The sequence below is a fragment of the Gracilinanus agilis genome, chromosome 2, assembly GCF_016433145.1.
Source record: "Gracilinanus agilis isolate LMUSP501 chromosome 2, AgileGrace, whole genome shotgun sequence".
Taxonomy (NCBI): Eukaryota; Metazoa; Chordata; class Mammalia; order Didelphimorphia; family Didelphidae; genus Gracilinanus; species Gracilinanus agilis.
This window is the reverse complement of record NC_058131.1, coordinates 333260316-333272896: the sequence shown is the minus strand read 5'-3', so window position 1 is coordinate 333272896 and position 12581 is coordinate 333260316. Positions and strand designations below refer to the sequence as shown.

At 45.9% G+C, this 12581-nt stretch overlaps 1 protein-coding gene across 1 annotated transcript in view; it reads right to left on the bottom strand.

The window, feature by feature from the left end:
- Positions 1–303: 303 nt before the first annotated feature.
- The window catches only part of RSPO4 (R-spondin 4), a 52122-nt gene continuing 39844 nt past the window's right edge, over positions 304–12581 (bottom strand). Inside the window, exon 4 of the mRNA XM_044659779.1 lies at positions 304–399. Within this exon, the coding sequence (XP_044515714.1) occupies positions 304–399 (96 nt within the window). The remainder of the gene's footprint in view (positions 400–12581) is intronic.

The following is a 12581-nucleotide window of genomic DNA, read 5'->3' as shown; positions in this document are numbered from 1 at the left end:
AGACAGGGTGAAATGATTTTCCCAGGATCATCCAGCCAGGAAGTGTCTAAGGCTGAATTTGAACTCAGGAAGATGATGCTTTCTGCCTCCAAGCCCAGCACTCTATCCACCGTGCTACCTGGTTGCAAGAGCTGGAAAGGACCCTAAATAATGTCAAAGTTAATCTGTATTTTACAGATGAGAAAAGTAAGAGCCGAAGAAATTAATGGACTTGTCAAGTCTACACAGGTAGTAAATATCTGAGTCAGGGTTCTCACCCAAGTCCCCTGACTCCCAATCTATTGCTTTTCCCACTACCACATTCTAGTTCACAATTTGTGCCTGTGTGTGCAGGGGTGGTGGGGGTGGTGGAGGTTGCTTGTTCACCAAAGGATGTATGCGGGGTGTATTTCGTGGGAGCTTCGGAAGAGGAAGGCTGTCAGCTGTGGGTCATTTTCTGACCCATAATACCATGGGAGGCAGGGATATATGTCCCAGTTAGAACCTGTCCTGGTCTCCAGGCAGCTAAGACAAGAGGAGGAAGCCCAATATCCTCTTCCCTTCCCTCTCTCATTCTCTTTTTCCAACCAGGTGGACTGGGAAGTGCCTTCTAAGACTCAGCTGCTGCTTCCTGTTGTGGTAGACTCTCTATCTCAAAATAACTCTCCATCCTTCCCCATCCCTGCCCTTCCCACAGTCTCAATAGGTTGGGGTCCTGTGGTCACTTCCATCTATCCAAGTGGGTCTGACCAATTGGCAACAGATGCCTGCTGAGAGCAGGGAAAGGAGGCCTGGTGAAGAGCACAGTGAATCCCTCTGAGACAAGATTTGTAGAGAAGAGTCTTAAAAAAAAATTTTTTTTTCTTAAAACCCTTACTTTCTGTCCTAGTCAGAACTCTTAAGATAGAAGGGCAAGGGCTAGGCAGATGAAGTTAAGTGACTTGCCCAGAATCACACAGCTAGGAAGTGTCAAAGGCCAAATTTGAATTCAGGTCTTCTCCACTCCAGGTCTGGTGCTCTATCCGCTGTACCACCCATCTGCCCCAAGGAGAGTCTCTTCTAAGGCTGCCCATTACTCCTAAGAGAAGATCCCCTGTGATGGGCAGCATTTATGGCCAAAGCCTTGCTAAGTGCTCAGTCTTCGAATGCCAGGGGTAGAAGGGAACTCATAACAGAGCAGAATATCAGAGTTTAGAACAGTGACTGTAAGAACTGTCAGGAATATTCAGTAAGAGACTGTTAGATTATCTAAAAGGGATTAAATTTCACACTGGGAGAAAAAAAAAAAAAGAGACTGTTAGAGCTGAAAGGGGCCGTGGAACACTGGCTATTAAAGCGCTGCCTTCCCTGTGACCAGGCTGTTTCTCAGACCATCCCAGGGATACGTCCCTCACCGCCAGCCAGGCCTCAGGGAGAGGTGGTTTTGTCATGTTCTGGGCCTTGAGTCCTCCTGGGCTATTGGGGCACCCTGCACCCCCAATCAGCAGCACTGGCTGAAAGCCTCCCTGGGAAACTGTGGTGGGGCCCTACTGCCCCCTGGTGGCCCCGTTGCTTGGAAAGTTACTTGGACCCTTCTTGGGTGACTTAAGTGCTCCCCCCATCTCTTGCCTTTTACCACCCCTTTTTTGTATCAGCAGCTTGACAGGAAGGGACCCTAGAGAGCAGTACACACATTCCTCTGCTCAGGAGGGTCATTCTAGGGTCAATGCTTTAAGAATGGGGGACAGCCTGGACATCTTCCCCTCCTGCCACAGATCCAGTGATTCTCAAGATGCCCTTCTAAAAATTCCCAGCCACTCTGCCGGTGCCCACTTTGGGAGCCCAGCCTGGAGGTGGAATTCGAAGCCACGGAGGTAGACGGAGGTCCTAGATAAAAACTGGCAGGCAGGGGCAAGAGGATGAGAGGACTGAAAGGAAAAGGGGGAAGGGCAGAGGATGAGGGGAGAGAAAGAGAGGAAGGAAGCAGGAAGCAGGAGCCTGCAGAAAGCAGGGAAGGGGAGCAGCTGGTGGTAGGTCTTAGCTGCTAGGAGAGCGAGAGAATCACCAACCGTACAGTCAGGGCTGCCTACTAAGTGCCGGGGTTGTAGCCTGGGAACCTACGGAGCACCAGTTCACCAGCAAAATAACTCAATGAGCAGTGTGACTGCTCCATGTTGCAACCCCTCTAGGACTTCATGAATGGTCTTTGAGAGTGGCAGCCCCCCAGAACTCATCACCCTGCTTTCAGCCTTGCACCCCAATGTTTGCTAGCTTGGTAGGACCAGCCAGAATCTGTCTGTGACTCGCTGATATAGACTTGGAGGGCTCAAGGCCATCGCCATCACTTTAGGATGGCAGCTGAACTTTGCGGATGTGTGGAATGCTTCTTTGTTGGAGAATGTGCTCAGTGAAAATAATGGGAATTTTTTTGGGGGGGAAAGGAAGAGATGTGGGGCTGGGAGTCCTGGGACCCAGAGACTCCTTTGAGTTGGGAAAAAAGCGTTCAACTTGTATTGACTCTTTAAGAGTTTCCTAAGGAGGGGAGCGAGGATGAGAGAGGCAGGAGAGAATTGTCTGTTAAATCTGTGTCCACTCCTGAACGGCAGAACTGTGCCTGGATGAATGCTGACCTCTCCTGGCCATTTGTGGGGAGAGCAACAAGGGGCTGAGGAGAAAGCCCCTGAGGCCCTCTGGGCTAGGACTCTGCCAGGCCTGGGTTAGGATGGAAAGGGAAGAAGTCTGTGCTTTGTCTATCCTCTGGGCCTCTGTACTTTGGACTTAAGGCCCAGAGAGGACTTGGGGAAAGGAATTCCCTGAGCGTGGGCCTACCACTCTGTGTGTAGCCAAGATGAGCAAGACTCCTCCATCCCCTGGATCTCCAGGTCACCTTGGGGTCAGAAAGACCTGTTTCAAATAGTCAGTGATGTCCAGGCTACTTCATCGTCCCTCTTCAGGGCCCTGAGGGTCACTAGTCTGGGGAGAAAACTAGAGGGGACTCACAGGAGAGAATGCTAGGAGTCAAACCATTGTACTCTAATTGGGTCCTAGAATCCCATCCTTTGTGGGTGATCCTGGACAAGTCAGTTTTTCTTTCTGCAATATGGTATGTGTATGAGGCTGGGAGATACCTTCATGTCAGGCAACATTTATATCTAAGTCTCCTTAAGGCACTTAGAATAATCTTAGCATGTCAGAAGAAGAAAGGAACCTGGGAAACAAATCCTGGCTTTGTCAAAGGTCCTCTCCTCATCTTCTAGCTCATTTTCCAAAGACATCGGTGTTTTGTCCTTGTTTCACCAAATCTGTTTGCTTCAGGGTCCCAGAGTGTGGCCGAGCTCCTGGGTCTCCAGATCCTCAGGGACCCAGCCTTTGATATAGTATAACAATCACTGATGCCCACAATGTTTTTCTGTTTACTTTATTTCTCTATTTTTTACAAGAAGCTCTGAAAAGCTACTGTCTTGAAGAAAAGGAGAAAACCAAGAGCCTACTGTCAATGATAGACACCCTCTGGTCCCTTCATCCCATTACTTTGGAAACCAAGGCCTAGGGTATTGAGAAAAGGGAGGTCCCCTGGTTGCAAAGTATTTATTTCCCCCTTTTGGACCTTTTTTTCTCATCTGTGATAAGAGGCAAATAGATTAGATTCTTCTTAGGATCCATCTAGCCCTAATAAGCCATGAACCTCCATCATTCCTATGGAGTTGGTCCCCTAACCTTCCAGAGATGTCTCTAAGGTTTCTGAAACTGCAAGGATCACGACTCCTGAATGATGGAAGAGACATACATGGACTTGGGGGGCTGCTCCTGCTCCAGTTAGGTCCAATTAGGAGTACACTGGGCTAGCTGGCAGTTTATGGGGCTGACAAAGCCTTCCGTGCATCGGTGAAGGAGGTAGAATTTCTTTGGTAGCTGTTTGATTTGACCTGGACTCTCTCCCCTTCCAAAGATGCTGAGCTCTCCACTCCCCCCAACTCCATATTTATATCCTATGTTCTATCCTTGTTCTCTTCTGGCTGATAGCTAATGCCTCCTGAAGTGCTAACTGACAACCAAGGTATTAATGGCTAACTAATAAAGAAGCTTTAGTGAAAGGAGCATCTGGTTAGTCATCAGGAGCCTTGGGCTTTTCTCCCAGCTCTGCCATGACTTTGGACAAGTCATTTCCCTTCCCTGGAAGAGTTTCCTCTCCTATAAAATGAAAGGGTTGGGCTGGATAGTCACTAAACTCCTGCCATCTCTGACATTCTGTGTCTATGTTCTAAGGTCCTTTTCAGTTCTAATGTTCTGTGTTCTAGTTTCTGAGATCTCATAATTTCTGTCCTATTTCTCTTTCTCCCAGGGGTATTTACTTTTTAAAACAAAGGTCTGAGGAGACAGAAGAGCCTTCTAAGCCAAAAAGAATGAATTCATAATGATTTAATCAGTGACACTGACTTATTTGGTCAAGGGACCCTAGGCTGGCACCACCACAAAAGTATTGGATTTAGAACGAGAATCTATGTATAGACCCTAACTCTGGCACTTATTTTCTATATGACCACGGATGAATCTTTTAACTGAAATTTGAATTTCAGTTTTCACATCTGCAAAGTAGGGATAATAATAGTACCTGCCTCACAGGGTTGGTGTGAGGCTCAAATGGGATAATGTATGCAAAAACGCTTTGTAAACCTTAAAGCGCTATATAAATGTTAGCTATAATAATAATTATTATTATTGTCATTTCCCCTCCCTAGGACACAGTTTCCTGCTCTATAAAATGAGAGGATTGTACTAGATGGCCTCTAAGGTCCCTTCAAGTTTTAAATCTACAAAAATCTGCCCACCTATTTGGCCACTTTCTGTGTTTTTTTCGGGATCTAGGGGACTCCCTTATTGGGAAGAGAGCCCATGACCACATTACTACCCTAATTTATTCCTGCTTCCATCCTAGACTTCTTCTGTACTTGGTACAGTTGCTCAACAGGGTTATGGAGAGTGTACCTGTGTTTGTGTTAGGAGGGATGGACGGTGGTCTAGAATTCATAGTTGGGACTGGGATTAGTGGCCTTGTTCAACAGGGAAGAGAGTTCTCGGACCTGGTCTTTCTGCTTCCAATAGCCTCCATGGTTCTGGTCATAATAAATGAGTTAGAGACGTGGAAATGTTGAGAGGAAGGGAGGGGTGGGAAGGAGGATTCATGAAGCAGCAAAGCAGAAGGGAAAGAATCCAAGTTTCTGTAGGAACCTCAAGAGTATTTGACCTGCCTTCTCTTAAGAGAGGTTCTCATGATGTTACCCTGCCTATGTGGAGCTGAGCAAAGGGCATCCTGGCAGGCTCCTCACTTTAATAAGGAAAGCCCATCTTGTAACTTAACCTGCTTTGTTCTTTCCTCCTTTACCAGAAAGGGGTTGTGAATGCTTCCTCAGCATCAAAATGTTAAGTTTTCAGCTAGGTGAAGTCAAGTTGTTAGCCCTCTTTGGGCCTCAGTTTCCTTCTCTGTAAACTGAATGGTTTGGACTTAGTGGTCTTCAAGAGTCCTTCCAGTCCTGACATTCTATCCGCTGAGAGGGAGGAGCCCATGACCCCAAATCAGAGTCCCTTTGAATCCCTTAGATGTATAGCTGCTGAAGGTCTGTGCCCATTTTCTAGGACTCTGTTTCCATTGGAAGCAATTGGATTTCTGCCCAGAAGGAGAGAGGCTTATGGCTAGGTAGGAGAGGGTTTGCAGTCTCTCAGGGGCATGTTCTCCTGCTCCTTTGTCTTGGACAGTTGAAATAAGTCTATTGCCTCTGTCCTCTGGGGATGATGTCTATTCCTTAGCTACTAGCTCCCAAGGATACAGCCAACATGGAGAGCAGAGAGAACTTCTTCCTGTAGCTCTCGGGAGTCTCCTTCTCTGGAACATCAAGAAGGATGCTTGTTGGGCTTCCAGATGACCTTAAATCTCTCCAGGGTGCTGCCAAAGATCAACTCTGAAGTTTGTAAACGTATTTGTTTCTATTGAGAAAGGAGGGATGGAAGGAGAAAAAGACAGAAGAGAAGAAGAGAGTAAAAAAAAGAAGGAAAGATACAAAAGGAAGAAAAAGAGAAGGAAGGGAACATGGAGGAGATAGAAAGAGAAGAAGGAAGAAAGAATGACAGAGAAAGAGAAATAAAATAGAATAGAAAGAATAGAGGGAGAAAAGAAGGAAGGAGAAGAAAAAGAGAAGAAAGGAGAAAAACAAAGGACAAGGAAGGAAGGAAAGGAAAGGAAAGGAAAGGATAAAGGGGGAGATGAAAAGTGTTCAGTTTTCCCTGGATGGAAAGGGTCAGGTGAGTGGAAAGTCACCGATGGGTGGCTGAGTCAGAGCTGTCCCTTACTGCTCCCTGGCCCACACGTCCCAGTGCCAGGTCGGGGTGTCTTCAGTGGGAACGCTCCATCTTTCGCTCTTTCCGATGCCTCCTTTCCTTCCTCCCTCGCCTTCGGGTCAGGTTTTTCTCTGAAACAGGAACATAGAACTCCATTTCACCATTTGAATGTATGCATGGAGATAATAACTTATACAGTGTTTAATGATTTACAAAATGGATCATATTCCTTTGTGAAAGAGTACCAGACTCAGAGCCAGCAGCCCTGGGCTCAAATCTTTGCTCTGTTCCTCTTTCCCTATGTGAGCAAAGGCAAGTCTCTGGACCTCTCTGTGCTGAGGCTTGGTCTGTCTTCTAGCCACTTTCTCTGAGAACTATCCAGAAGGTAGGAGATACATTAAGGTTGATGCTGAGAGCTTGGAGGCCAGAAGAGGAAGAAAAAGTTAGCCTCTAGGAATTATCTAGTTCAATAGCCTTGTCTTATAGATGAAGAAACTGAGAGATCCTTTCCATATACAGATGATTTGGGGGCACAGATCAGAAGTCATTTTACCCTCCCACAAAGCACCTATCAGAGATAGGTTGTTGTAGTTCAGTCATTTCTCGGTTGTGTCTGACTCTTCATGACCCCATGGGGTGGGAGGTTCTTGACAAACATGGTGGAGTGGTTTGCCATTTCCATTTCCTATTCATTTTACAGATAAGGAAATGGAGGCACACAGGGTCAAATGACATCCTCAGGGTCACCCAGCTAGTAAGTGTCTGAGGCCAGGTTTGAACTCAGGAAGAGGAGTCTTCCTGACTCCAGGCTTGGCACTCTCTCCACTGTGTCACCTAGCTGCCCCAGACAGAAACAGGACCTCGAGCTAACTGGGCATCCATGGGTCTAACCCAGGGCATTTATGGTAACCTTGAGTAAATCATTTTCCCTTTCTAATTTTTAGTTTCTTCCATTGAAAAATGAGAGCAGTAGAATAGATGATCTCTAGGACCTCTTCCAGCTCTAACCTATTGTCTATGTCTTAAGGTCCTTTCTACCTCTGTTATCCTGCCTAGACTTTATATTCTCTGTTAGTTTCCTTCCAGTACTCACAGTCCATGTTCTAAGGTCCTTTCCACACCCAACATTCGATGTTTTAAGATTTCTTTAAGATATTACATCTAGGGGGCAGCTGGGTGGCTCAGTGGATTGAGAGCCAGGCCTAGAGATGGGAGGTCCTGGGTTCAAATCAGGCCTAAGTCACTTCCTAGCTGTGTGACCCTGGGCAAGTCGCTTGACCCCCATTGCCTAGCCCTTATTGCTCTTCTGCCTTAGAACCAGTGCACAGTGTTGATTCTAATATGGAAGGTCAGGATTAAAAAAATAAAACAAAACAACTTACATCTAGGACTCTAATGCTCTTTAACTTTTACTGCATAAAGTGAGACATACCTCATTTTTGCTTAAAAACTCACCTCTGTCCCCAACCCAAACATAGAGCCTTTTTTCCAAAATTACTTCACCTCTAGTCAGGGGAAAAAAAATCCTTGGGATCTGACTTCACTTATGGACCTAATGCCTTTGTCTCTGTGTATCCCCTGACTCTGGATTTCTGAGGTCTGTAAATAATTCTGCTTTGCTCTGTCTCCCACTCTGCCAGTCTAGACAGACGCCTCCAGTGCTCCTGCTCCTGCCCTGGCTACTGTTCTTGGCACAGACAGAAGGTCTGTCTCCCCATTCTTAGCTTTTATGATCTGAGACATGGAAACTTCCTCTAAAAATTCAGGAATCTCACTTTAGGCAAAAGGCGCCTCGGCCGACGTAAGTGCCAACAGGCACAGCCAAGGACGGAAAGATCCCCAGGGAACACAGCTTAGTCCAGGGCTTGAATCAGCTGCTATCAGTTCAGCCACATGGTAGTCTCTCCAGGGGTTGGATGCCACCCACAAGTTTCCTTCTCATAAAAGAGATGCATGTAAAAAAAGCACAGGACAGTGGACATACTTCTCAGTTAGGAGGAGCCAAGAGACTCTGCTAGAATCTGCTATATGATCTTGGACAAATGCTTTGGCTCTCGTTTTCCCATTAGGCAGCTAGGTGGCACAGTAAAGAGAGTTGGGAAGATCTGAGTTCGAATGCAGCCTTTTCTGCATATTTGTGTGATCCTGGTCAAGTCACTTAACCTCTGTTTGCCTCAGTTTCTTCAACTGTAAAATGGGGATAATCCACACAGGTAGTGTGGATTAAGTGAAGTAATATTTGTAAAGTAATTAGCACAATGCCTGGCACAGCATAGACATTATATATAAATGCTTATTTATATATAAGAGGGAAATCTCTTCTTCCATATGCAAAATGAAGGTATTGGACTGTAATGTAAGAGTGATATGTAGCATTTATGTATTGCTTTAAGGCTGGCAAAGTGCTTCATATTCACTATCTCATTTATTTCTCATGCCAACTCTAGGATGTAGTGGCTATTATTATCTTCGTTTTTCTGAAAAGGAAACTAAGGCTGGGAGCTGTTAAAAGCTAATAAGGATCTGAGACGGGATTCAGACTCAGGACTCCCTGACCATATGCCCAGGGCTCTATCCACTGTGCCACCCAGCTACTTTTCTAGTAGAAAGAACACATTCAGAGAGCCTAGGCTTAACTGCTAGGCTAACTAATGAACTCTGTGACTTTGGAGAGATCATTGAAGCCCTCAGCCTCAGTTTCCTCATCTCCATCCACTGAGCCACTCGGCCGCCCCCAATCTTCTTTTGTTTTTAGGGCCCCTTCCTCTGTGGTTCTAATTGGGGTTATCAATCAGAGGACGATGAGTAGCTCACGATACTTGCTGTTTGTGTGACCTTGGACAAGACAGTTAACCTTCATGAGTCTCAGTTTCCTCTAGTATTCAATCTAATATTCTTTAAACCTCCTTATATCTTTAAAGCTTGATAGTAATTCCCATTTCTATAAGACAGATGACTTTCCTCACTCCAGCCCAGTGAGGTAATGCTAAAATTTACAGAATAGGAAATTAAGGCACAGAGAAATGAAGGGATTTGCTCAAAGTCACAGTGCAAGTTAGTGTCCTAATCAGGAAGAGAACTCTGATCTCTTGTTTGTAATCAGAGGGCTCTTTCTATTTCCAGCTGTCATTTTTCCTCCCTAGACAGAGGCTTTCCTCAGAGGAAGAAGGTCCCTGAATTTCCAGTCTAATGAGTTTTCCCCATTTCCTCATTCATACCTGAGTATACCCATGCCATACCACCTGAGCTCCAGACTTTGCCTTTGTCCAGAAGGTCTACCTTATTTTGTCCTGACTCGGGCTCACCATGACACTTCCTCATCATCTCCAAGCCATGCGGCTGGATGAAAACTACACCTCTTGCTCCCACCCAGCCCTCATCTCTATGCCCACTTTCCAACTCTGCCTCTGAGAACAGCAATGAATTCAACACTACCATTCCTAGAAAGCATATGTCTATCAACTTCCCTTTGACACTAATGGAACTTTTGAAAAACTCTCCTCCCCATAGGTTATCTTGCCTTATTAGAATGTAAGCTCCTTGAGGGCAGGAACTCTCTGGCTTGCATTTGTATTCATAGACTCTGCCTGGTCCATACATGCTTATTCATCCATTCATCCCTTTGATGCTACTTTCACCCTCTTTCCTAGATGAGTCTAATTAACATTTGCCCAGTGAGGCATTGGTGTCACAGAAGAGCTTCAGATGCTGATGATTCTGGAGCGGGTTCCTCCTCTTCTTCATCATGATGACCCATCATTTTCAACACAGAATCCATCAGGGGTCGGTCTTTCTGCTGAAGAGTCTCTGGAGCCTTAATTAAGAGGGTCCTTGGACAAAGCACAATCTGTCTCTGGGATCCTACTTGAGACTTTTCCAGCTGCAGCTCCATTGACATTTGAGACCCCAGGTCATCTTTGAGCCACAGGGAACTATCAGAGGAGGATAAGGACTGAAATTCCATTCGTTCAGTTCCATGTGTCGGATATACAAGGTCACATTTGATTTCTATTGGGGATAATGGCTTACTCCAAAGTAAGTCTGTCTTAGAATGGTGGGATTCTGGGCACTGTGGCTGGCTTAGAGGGGGGCATTTTCAAGCAGGGGGCCTCCTATTCTTTCCTATTAGAGACTCATTTGTTTCTTCTGCCTATATATTTGTACCCCAGGGGGTGGGGACTTGGTCAGTCCCACAGAAATATCTCTGGGTCTTTCTCCCATCGCCCCAGAAGAACTGGCCAGGATGAAGCCTTCCATTTTGTGTGATGTCCTAAAGCTCATCCCCTTCCTCCTGCTGAGATGGGATCTGGAGTCAGGAATAACTGAGTTAAAATCCCAACTTGGATACCTGTTAGCTAGGTAAAATCACTTAACCTCTCTGTACCTCAGTTTTTTTCATCTGTAAAATGAGGGGGTTGAAATAGATGGTCTCTAAGGTCCCTTCCAGATCTAAATCTGTGATCTTATGATTTTAGGATCCTCTAAGTATGAGGGATGGAGTGGCTAGGTGGCAAAGTGGCTAGAGTGCTGGACCCGGAGTCAGGAAGACTCATCTTTCTGAGTTCAAGTCTTGCCTCAGACACTTCCTGGCTGTATAACCCCGGGCAGGTCACTTAATCCTGTTTGCTTCAGTTTCCTCATCTGTAAAATTATCTGGAGAAGTAAATGGCAAGCCCCTCTGGTATCTTTGCCAAGAAAACTCCAAGTAAGGTCATGTTGGACATGACTGAAACGACTGACCAAGAGCATGAGGGGCAGCTGGAGTCCCATTTATACTTTGACTCTGGGGAGGTTTGGCCTAGAGAGGGAAAGGGGGACCGGGAAGTCTAGCCCAAAGTTTGGTCAGATCACTACTAAGGAGCATCTTAAATCTAGAAAAAATCATCTAGAAGCTGTCTGTCCATTGCCTAAATTGGCTCTCAGTGAAGCTGGCCTGGGCCCTTTCTCTTGGGATCGCAGAGACTGAAATAGGCTTTGGGCAGCTGTATTGACAGTCTCTGTAGCCCCATACTGTTGTCATGTGCTTTAAGAAGGACACTAGCTCAGGCACCTGGGTGGCTCAGTAGATGGAGAGCCAAGCCTCAAGATAGGAAGTCCAGGGTTCAAAACTGGCCTCAGACACCTCTGAGCTGTGTGACCCTGGGCGAGTCACTTAACCCCAATTGCCTAGCTCTTGCCTTTCTGTCTTAGAGTTGTTATTAAGACAGAAAGTAAGATTTAAAAAAAAGAAACAGTAAAAAAAAGAACAAAAACATTTTATAAATAATAAAGAAAATAAGAGCTTTTTGTCAGTGTCCTCCAAACCTAGGTGCCTGGCACAGAGTAATGAATTAATGAATGTTTGCTCATTGGCTGATGTGTAATAGCACAGGCATAATGTCTGGGGGGAAACTCCCAGATGAGGAAAGTAGGAGGCATGTACCTTCTCTGCTATTCATCAGTGCAGAGAGTTGGTCTAGAGCACTAAGCAGCCAAGTGACTTGCTCAGGGTCACACGATCAATAGATGTAAGAGGTAGGGCTTGAACCTAAAGTCTTTCTCTTTTCAAGGCCGGCTTTTCATCCACTATACCATATAGATGGTTCTTAATAATTACTTATTGGTTGATCATCACTAGAAGCATTGACTCTTCTGTCTGCCTTAGTCAGGCCCCAGTGGGAGGGTTTGGCCAGTTCTACCGCCACCACATTTTAGGAAAGACCTACAGAAACTGGAGTCAAACAAAGAAGGGCAACTGGAAGGATGAGAGGCCATGCCAGGATGGGAGGATCGATCAAAGAAAGAGAGCCTGGTGACAGAGGAGGGTGGGCACTGGTGGGAAACCTAATTACTGTGTCAGGTACCTGAAGAACTGTTAGGGGGATAAGGGATGGGATGGGCCCTGCTTGACCTTTGAGGATAGAATTAGGATTGATGAGTACAAGTAATGGGGAGCCAGATTCCAAGGTCAGGGAGCATGTGTGCATGTGTTCTCTTCCCCCCAAGAAGGACATGGTTTTCAAGGAGGATCCAGGAGAGATCAAAACTTAGCCCAAAGGATTCAAGCAATGACAGGGAATTCTAATGTCCTAATCACTATAGTGAAGCAGCTGCTGATAGATGAGGGAGTCATCCTGACCAATTGGGAGAGGACCAGGAGCACAGAGCTCTCTCTCTGTTCTATCTCAGGAAAAAGCTAGCTAATGACTTTTGCTTGGCATTCAAGGCCTTTCACAGTATAGCACTATTCTCCCTTTCTAAGCTTGTGACCCACCCCCTCCTCCTCTTCCTCTCTCTCTCTCTTTTTCCCT